General features: G+C 54.0%; 1 protein-coding gene across 1 annotated transcript; it reads right to left on the bottom strand.

Annotated features, from left to right (window-relative positions):
* Positions 1–993: 993 nt before the first annotated feature.
* Positions 994–3,192, bottom strand: CEBPE (CCAAT enhancer binding protein epsilon). The gene is made up of 2 exons (XM_043554493.1): positions 2,133–3,192; positions 994–1,506 (listed from the first exon to the last, which is right to left on the bottom strand). The coding sequence occupies exons 1-2, from the start codon at positions 2,640–2,642 to the stop codon at positions 1,171–1,173; spliced, it is 846 nt and encodes a 281-aa protein (XP_043410428.1). The 5' UTR covers positions 2,643–3,192; the 3' UTR covers positions 994–1,170.
* Positions 3,193–8,905: the final 5,713 nt, after the last annotated feature.

Raw genomic sequence — 8,905 nt, forward strand, 5'->3', positions numbered from 1 at the left:
CTCTTAAGAGGGCTAGAGTTCTAGCAAGAAAGAATACTTTGCACAAAGGATTTCACTGGTAGAGGTGCCTGGGTGGCTCAGTTGGTTGAGTGTCCAACTTCAGCTCAGGTCACTATCTCACGGCTTGCAAGTCTGAGCCTGGCGTCAGGCTCTGTGCTGACAGTTTGGAACCTGGAGCCTGTTTCACATTCTGTCTCCGTCTCTCTCTGCCCCTCCCCTGCTCATGCGCATGCTTTGTTTCTCGCTCAAAAATAAATCAACATTAAACAACAACAACAACAACAAAACCAAGGGGTTTACTGACAGAGGTGATCTTGTCATTATCAACTTTCTTTCATACACACAGGTCTCAGGCCTTTCCCAACGGAGTCCTCCCCCAGGCACTCAGATTCTAGTGCTTTGGAGAACTCAAGCCCCAGGGAATGAGGGGCAAAGAGGGAGTGGGTGGATAGGAGCCATGTGTGGGGGGGCTGTCAGCCTGGTGGGCTCAAGCTGTGGAACTGGAGAGAAAAAGCTGAGTCCTGGATTAAGAGCTAGGGGACCATAAATGTGGCAGAGCCATCTGGAAGCTGACAGGAGCTCCCAGACCTAGAGGTGCTGGGGTCAGCAGGCCTAGACACAGGGACTGGGAGGTGCTGGGATCCCCCCACAAGACACAGAACTCTGTTAGGGAAACATCCAGAGGCTGTTCCAGTCCTGTGGGATTGCAGGGGTGGTGTGCCTTCATTATCCAGAAGGATAGAGTGGGTTGGGCTAGGGGCAGGGGGAGAGCGGAGCAGAGTGACAGACACGTGGCTTGGCCGTGTGGCGTGTCAGGGGAGAGCTGTGGGCAGTGTATCTGTATTCTTGGATATTCATTTGTGCATGGAACCGAGAGGTATACAGACCCAGCCATATGCATTCCCTGCCCTTGAGGCCCCCATGCCACACATGCAACACCACCCCCCCCCCCTCCCGCCACTGGAGAAGGCCAAGGCCCAGTGTGCAGGCCCATTACTGAGTCATAGTGCAATTTTATTCAGCCATAGAATCATCATGCTGGGGTCTGCCCTCCTCCCTTGCCACCCGCTGCCATTTGTCCATGGTCTATGTCTCAGGCTCAACCTGTGAGGGCTCTAGGGCCCCAGCAGGGTCAGGCCGGGGGCTGGTGCCACAGTCTGCCAGCTGGGCTCAGCTGCAGCCCCCCACGCCCTTGATGAGGTTGGCAGCCTCGGGGATCTGGCGGAAGAGGTTTCGGAGGGTGTCCAGCTCCTGGGTCAGCTGCTCCACGCGGCTGCGGAGGCGCTCGTTCTCTGCCATGTACTCCAGCACCTTCTGTTGCGTCTCCAGGATGCGCCTCTTGGCCTTGTCCCTGCTCTTGCGCACAGCAATGTTGTTCCGCTCCCGCCGAAGCCGGTACTCCAGGCTGTCCTTGTTCACCGCCTTCTTGCCTTTGTGTGAGGGGCCAGCTGGGGACGGCGCCTTGAGGAGGGGGCTGCAGGGGGGTGCGGCAGCGGCCACAGGGGCCTGGAGGGGACACAGAAGGACCAGAGGTGAGGCTCTGGCCAGGAAGCAGAGTGGAGGCAGGGCAGGAATCCCAGCAGCACAGGCACACTTGGGCGTCAAAGAGATACGGGATCCAGAGCCAGCTTTTGGCTCTCAGTGAGAACAGCCACTGCCCTGCCGCATGCAGAGGGTCCCCCGCTCTGACCAAAACTTCCTTTCATGTTCCCACAGGGTCTGAGGACACTTTCCTTCAGTCTCTCTCGAGTCTCTAGTCCTACGACCAGTAGGTGTTTTCTCTTCTAGAAGCAGGTGGCAGAGAAACAAGAGGAAAGGGCTGATGGGCAGCAGAGAAGTTGGTGGGACCTGAGGTCAGGGCAGGTCGGCTGGCCACAGGGGCTGCAGGACACACTGGGTTCCAACCATACGGTGGGGTCTAGGATAAGCATGAATTCACAGAGAAGCAAAGAGGGGTCCTGGTCGGGGGGGAGGACGTGGTGGTGAGCACAGAGGGCTTTGGGCTGGGTCAGTTCCACACAGCAACATCAAACATAGACTCGTTAGTGTAAGCGGGGAGTTCAGAGTCCTGCACCAGCACGGGCCTCTCTCCAGCTCCTGGGTGCCAGGGACGGGATTTGACCTGCTCTTACCTTGAGGACGCGCAGGGGCTGGCTGGGCGCTGCCAGGGCTGGGGGCAGGTGCATGGCCGTCTGCCCACAGTGTGCTACTTGGTACTGCAGAGGATTGTAGCCACCACGGCTGGCCCCTCGGCTGCCCTCTGGTCCCCGGGGCTCCTCCTTCACGGCCACAGCCCTGGGGTCGTAGCTCCCTGGGCTGCTGTAGATGCCAGGCCCCAGTGCCTTCCTGTCAGGGCCGAAGGTATGTGGCGGGTAGGCGAAGGGCCGTGGGTCAGGCGGCAGGTAGTGGGGGAAGGCAGGGGTTCCAGGTCCCTTAAGCCCTCTGGCCTCAGGTGCTGGCTTCACAGTGAAGAGGTCAGAGAGGAGCTGTTCCTCCCCAGACTCGATGTAGGCGGAGAGGTCGATGGAGGCCTCATGCTCACACATGTCCCCCAGCTCTCCAGGCCCCGCTCTGCCCCCTGAGAACTCGAGTGGCTGCTGGCCAGCCCGGGGCTCACACTCGTAGTAGGTCCCGTGGGACATGGCCGGCCCGCCCCCTCAGCTCCCCGCCCCTGCAGCCCTGCTCTTGGGGCACCCTCTGGGATGCTCGACCTGCCCTCTCCCTATCTCCCCCTGCCCTAGATCTGCCCTAGATCTGCCCTCTCCGGACTCCTCTGTCACCTACTCTTGTGTGGCCTCTCTCCTCCCTCCTCTGCTGTTTCCTTTTCCTTCCTCTGTAGTCAATGCCTCTTTTCTCTTCCCTTTTTTCCTCCTCTCTCCTTGGGGTGACTCAGGGAGGGGCAGGGCGCACCCCGGAGGAAGGGATGCAGGGCTTAGAGAAAGGGGGCCCCTGGCCTATTTAGCAGTTGGGAGCACTCTTTGGTCAGGGTCCAAGCCAGGGTTCTCAGACGCCTGGGAGCTGATGCTTCTGGGAATGCCTCCCCCCTCCCTGTTGAGTCCAGGGGATTCCAGAGTCCTCCCTGAGGGCAACACCTCACTCTGAGTGTCCTCCTCCCTCCGACTTCTAAAAAGTTCTGTGCAGATGAGGTGCCAAGTCAGAATGAACAGAGAAAACCCTCTGCCAGTGCCGACCCCAGCCGGATCTGAGCTCCTCCCTTGACACGCCTCCCTCTCTGCACCCCCCACCCCCCAACCCAGCGCTGGGCTCCACCTACCCCCAGGGGGAGTCAGTTCCTTTTGTAGCCCCACCTCCCAGGGCATTCTCTTGGGTACAGGCCAGGGGGTGTTGTTTGAGGGGTTTACGAAGTAGTGACAGGTTCTGGGACCAAGCCTGCACTGTGGTGCAGAGCATTTGCTAGGTTTTTGTGCAATAGCCCGAACCCTCTTATGTTTCCAGCCCTGGGTAGCCCTTGCAGCCTGGCACTATCCCTGACTGCCAAGGCTTGGCTGAGGCACCTGCTCAGGACTTGGGCCCCGTGCCCCAGACTCAGGCAGGCTGCTGACCCAGGAGCCGACAGCTGCACTCCTCCAGTGACTCTAGTGCTCTCTCTTCCAGCTGCCCTGCAATGCTAGAGCCTCAGGCTGGCACTGTGCCCCCACCCCCCCATCTGGTCCTGGGGCTCTGCCCTGTTTCCTGTGCCTTGTGCCGCAGGGCTCAGGCACTCACTGCAGCTCGGTTTGCTGTCTTTCCTTCTGCATAGCCGTTCTCTGACCTCGATGCGTGTCTCTTGGGTCCACTTCCTCTTGCAAGTCTTGAGAAGACTTCTCTTTTTGTCATCACCTCTTCCTGGGACTCTGTTGCAGGGTTTCCAGGAGAAGCCCAACCTCGGCACGTTTTGTCTCATGCTGAGCCCCCTCTCCCTTCCCTTTTCTTTTTGCTCTGGGAACTCCCCACTCTCTCCTGTTAGAGGTATTGCAGTTGCTCTGTGTTTACCTATTGAATTTCTCCTACAAAAGGGACTATAGGTCCAGAAAAGGAAAGGACACAGAAATGTGTCACCAACTCTTTTATCACCAGCAGATGCTGTGAGTACCCTGTGGAGGCCAGAAGGTTTGATAAGTAGGGTACATGAAGGGCCAGGGCAAATGCAGAGGGGATATGTGTGGCATTGAACATTAAAATAAAGTATGCAAATGTAGACATGGCTGCCTACCCGTCAGGCTAGTTAGCATCTTCCTTCCTCCCTCCCATCTCCAAGGGCACAGCTTAAGGTACTTCCTCTGAAAGCCCTGTCCTGGCATGGGGAGATCTGCGTGTATCCTGGAGACAGATCTCAGGGACCAGATGGGGAGATTTCTATCTGATCTCCTTTTCAAAGGATCTTGGGTCAAACAGGTACCAGAGCTGAAGTACTTCAGTTTGGCCGGAGTGCCTCTGTTGACCACCAGGTGGCAATGTTGGTCCAGAATTCAGGACTTGAGGGGTTGCTGTGGTCAGGCATCCGGGGGGCCGACAGAGGGCAGCCTCCAACAGCCATGACAAGGGCAAGCCGCCGCTGGGCCCCCAGAAGGAGGAAGAAGAATCGCCGCGGGGTGGGGGCTTGCAGTGTAGTTACCGGGAGGGTGGGTAGGCTGAGAGGACTGGGACCAGGGCCTTGTCTTAATGAGGAGAAATTCTAGCCCTCTCCGACTTTGGAATAGTGATGATGGCTAAGGCCTGGCATTTTCTGGGGTTACGCTTTTTTGATCATTGAAACATTTACTTTTCCATGCTGACCATTTCCCTGTGAGTTAAGGGGGAAGGTAAGCAAGACAGAGGGTATTTTTATCTCTGCCTTATAAAAGAGGAAAACAAGGCTGAAAGGCCAAACCTCCCAAGGTCACACAAGGATGCAGTATTGGTCCTGGGGGATAGGGCTGTAGGCTAGTTCTTGAAACCCCCAGGCAAGAAGGGGTGTGGAAATGGGGAGCTGTGTGACTGAGAGAGCCATGTTTGCCCTCAGTCAGCCCTCCTGGGGGGAGCGAGAGACCGTGTCAGTAGCCAGTAGCCAGTGAAGGGGGGGCGGGGGAGGGGGCGCTGGAGGAAGCAGGGAAGTGTGCAAATAGAGCTGGCAGGAAATGAGAAAGGCTGGGGCCAGTAGGAGATAAGTGATCTCGGTCTCTCACCTCCCAGGCTGGTGGCTGACGTTGCTGGAGTACTGACATCAGTGTTTCCCAGTAACCGAGGGGCTTGGTGGGGGTGGGGCAGGTTGCATTCTGGATGTCCCTGCAGGGGAGGAGTGGGTACTGGACAGGAACAGAGGAGGGGAGGGCAGTGCCAGCTAAGAGCAGGGGGCTTCTTGGATTCCATGGAGTTACTCAGGAGTGGAAAGAAGCCTCCTTGGCCAGCAGGATCATTTCCTCCTGTGCTGCTTCAGTTGCTACCTGTTTGCATTAACTGAAACAATGCATGATATATTATCTTAGTGACTTTGTAACAGGCCTCAGTTCAAAAGTCACCTCCTTCACCAGGTCCTTCCAACAGGGAGGCAGCCAAACATGGCAGTCAAGTGTCAGAGAGAACTGGGCTTACATCCTGCCTCTGTCACTTCCCAGCTGGGGGGCCTCAGGCAAGTTACTTAATCTTACTTGTAAAATGGCAGTAGTAAAGTCTACTTTGCTGGATTGTTTAATTACTTTGAATAAGATAATGTATAGAGAGCAACTTATCAGTAAATGTTCAGTCTTCTTCTGCCCTTCCTCTGACCACCTCTTGTGGTTTATCTGTGTCTCCTAAGTAGACAAACTATCTGTAGCCTCATCCGATGCCTTAACTTGACAGGTATTGTGGGGCATGTAGGCACCAGGCACCATACAGGTTCTGGGGATCTGGCGGACTCAGCTTGGAGTCCACCTGGTGTGGGCAATCAGCCATGCCCGAAAGTGCACATGTACATGTCATGTGCCTTCTTTCCATCATAGACTATTTGCTCCTTGAGGGTAAGGTCAGATCCACTTTTTGGACTTCTTCAGCTGACCATATTGCCTGAATTATAATTAGTAGAGGTGGATTGTCAAGTATGAATATTTTCATGGAGTCAACGGGACTAAGTATTTGAAATCTGTGCTGATTTGGAAAATTCAGGAGTAAGTTTGCTATTCTCATAGCATATAACAAACCCCATGGACACGATGGTTCTAAGATATGTTGTGCGACTAACAAATGAATGCTCAAGCAGCTATGATTTCAGTGACCCCCAAAGTCCCTAAGGTCAAAGCATCTGAATTCCTACCATTAAAGTGACTAACAGGGTTAAGACAGGGTAAAAGCCCAGGTTAAAAATAAATGCATGTTGCCCAGGAGGAGACTACATTTTCCCATTTGACCAGGTTAAAAAGGTCAGCAAATGTCACCTTAGGGGGATGGTGGCAGTGGATAGGAACAAGTGTCTCCACAGGGTGAGAGGGGACTGGGAAGGGCCAGACTTGCTGGAATGAGGCAACATGGAGAATATACTGGCAGCCATGGGAAGGAAAAGTATGTGCATTGGGGCAGAGGGGGTTCAAAAGGGTGGATTTGAGTCCTGGAGAGAAGCCTCTTGCACAAGACTGGCCTCTGCCCAGTTTTGCCCTTGCTCTCTGGGGACAACCTTGGGCTGGGAGATTGAAGGACTCTTTGAGAATAGGTTTAATCCTTTTTTTTTTTTTTTTCTTTTCCTTTTCTCTCAAAGTGCTATATAGGTTAAGTGACTTGCCCAAGGACACAAGCTGTTTAGTGGCTGCTGACCTGGGACTCAGAGCCAAGCATCTGTACCCCTGTGACTGGCACACCTCCAGTCTGAGTCTAGAAGAAATGCCAGCCATAAATGAGGAGTGTTGGGGCCAGGCCAGGACTGGGAGTGGAGGCATTTTGCCTGCCTGTGTCCTCACGTGTCCTAGATGGTAGAGGGTGATGTCTTAATGACCCCCTCCCCTGCCCGTGTCTGCCAGAAGTACTGGCTCTGGAGTAATGCAGCCCCAGGACAGGCAGCTGGGAGGCTGCCCACAAAGGAGGCACTCCAAGCAAGGACTGGGCCTAATCCCATCAACTTCCTCCAGCAATTAACCCAAAGCACGAGGCGAACTTGTTCCTACTGTACCTGCTCCCTCCTTTGTCCTCACTCAGCAGCCTTCCTAGTCTTCTAACTAGACACGGTCCTCTCAGTCTGCTCTGTGCAACTGAGGGGGACTGTGTCTCACCTCCTAGTCCCTCCTGTCAAACCCCTTGTATCTGGCTGGGTGTTTACCTAAGTCTCCCTGGCATCTCTCCACAAGCTCAGCCTGTCCCTTCCTTTCCCACCTGGTGCCAGCTGTCCTGGTGCCAGAAGCCTTTACTGATCCGGCCTTGGGGAACCACCCTGCCTTTGCCTCCCTCCACTCAACTTAGTGCTGTCTGTCATCCATGTCCCCAACTGGGCAGTGAGGAGGTTCTTCTTCCCAGCTAATTTGTGGGCTCTCGGTAAAGTAGGAACTTTAACACTTTCTGATTTTACTGAAGCAATGAGAAAGTTTTTGGTTCAAAATGAGAGGGAGTTAAAACAACAACAACAACAACAACAACAACAACAACAAACCCAAAGAGGTGGTATTTGTACTGGCACTGAGTCCCTGGAACAGAGCAAGGGCCATTCTGGGGTGAAGCTGGCAACCAAAGCATCCTCATGAGATAGGAAACACCTGGGGACTTTGTTTCAGAAGATCACTGAGTTATTACCACCAACAACTTCATTTCCATTTAAAATTTTATTACATCAAAAGAAAAAACAAAAACAAAAAACAAAAAACCCTCCACAAAACGAACTCTAACCCTCAACCAACTCAAAGACAGAAGATTATTATCCAGGTATAACTAAGGCCCTCCCCCCACCCCAAACAACCTTACATTAAAAAATCCAAAAGAAATAGAAATACCAGCTTCAAAAATATTTATCCAAAAAGTAAGGCATTCACTTTATGAAACAAACAAACAAATCAACCCCAACAATTGAAGGAGGGATGGAGGTTGGAGGAATGAGAACAGAGAACAGGAGGACGGTTCCCTGACCCTTGAGGGGCCAGCCCTATCCTGCCCTCCATTTGGAAGGGACCAGAACTCAAACCAAACCTGGCAGCTCACCAATGGGGGGTCAGGCAGGCCAGGTGGGGAGTTGGTGGAGGCAAGCAAGCCAGGAGCACTCCCCACGTGTTCTAGTCTAAGCAGATGGTACAGGGAGGTAGGAAAGAGGGGATTCTGCTTTGTGATGAAAAGATCCTAGTCCTTAGCACAGCAAGTGTGGCAGGAAGGACAAACATGGTGGCCTTCCTCTGGAGTGCAGGGAAAGGCAGCCTCTGCCCACAGGATGGCCAGAAGTCCACATACCATAGAGAATGTGTCTCCAAAATGGGTACCTTCTGCCACTGCCCTTTCATCCTGTCTTGGAGGCTGTCTAAAGACAGGCAGTGGTGGGACCAAAAAAGGGGGGTATCTGAGTAGGGGGAGGAGGGATGAACTAGCCTTCAGAAGACACTCTCTCCCCAAACAGTCTTCCAGCTTATGGGATGGGCACTTCTGGGGGGTGGGTGGGAAAGCACCCTCCATTCCAGGAAGGCTTTTCTTTTTTTTTTCAACTTTTTAAAAATTTATTTTTGGGACAGAGAGAGACAGAGCATGAACAGGGGAGGGGCAGAGAGAGGGAGACACAGAATCGGAAACAGGCTCCAGGCTCTGAGCCATCAGCCCAGAGCCTGACGCGGGGCTCGAACTCACGGACCGCGAGATCGTGACCTGGTTGAAGTCGGACGCTTAACAACCGACTGCGCCACCCAGGCGCCCCTCCAGGAAGGCTTTTCATACCAGGTCTGTCCTGAGGGTTAGAAATCAGGGAGTATTTTTAGGTCCAGTTCTTGGA

The sequence above is a fragment of the Prionailurus bengalensis genome, chromosome B3 (genome assembly GCF_016509475.1).
Source record: "Prionailurus bengalensis isolate Pbe53 chromosome B3, Fcat_Pben_1.1_paternal_pri, whole genome shotgun sequence".
Classification (NCBI taxonomy): domain Eukaryota; kingdom Metazoa; phylum Chordata; class Mammalia; order Carnivora; family Felidae; genus Prionailurus; species Prionailurus bengalensis.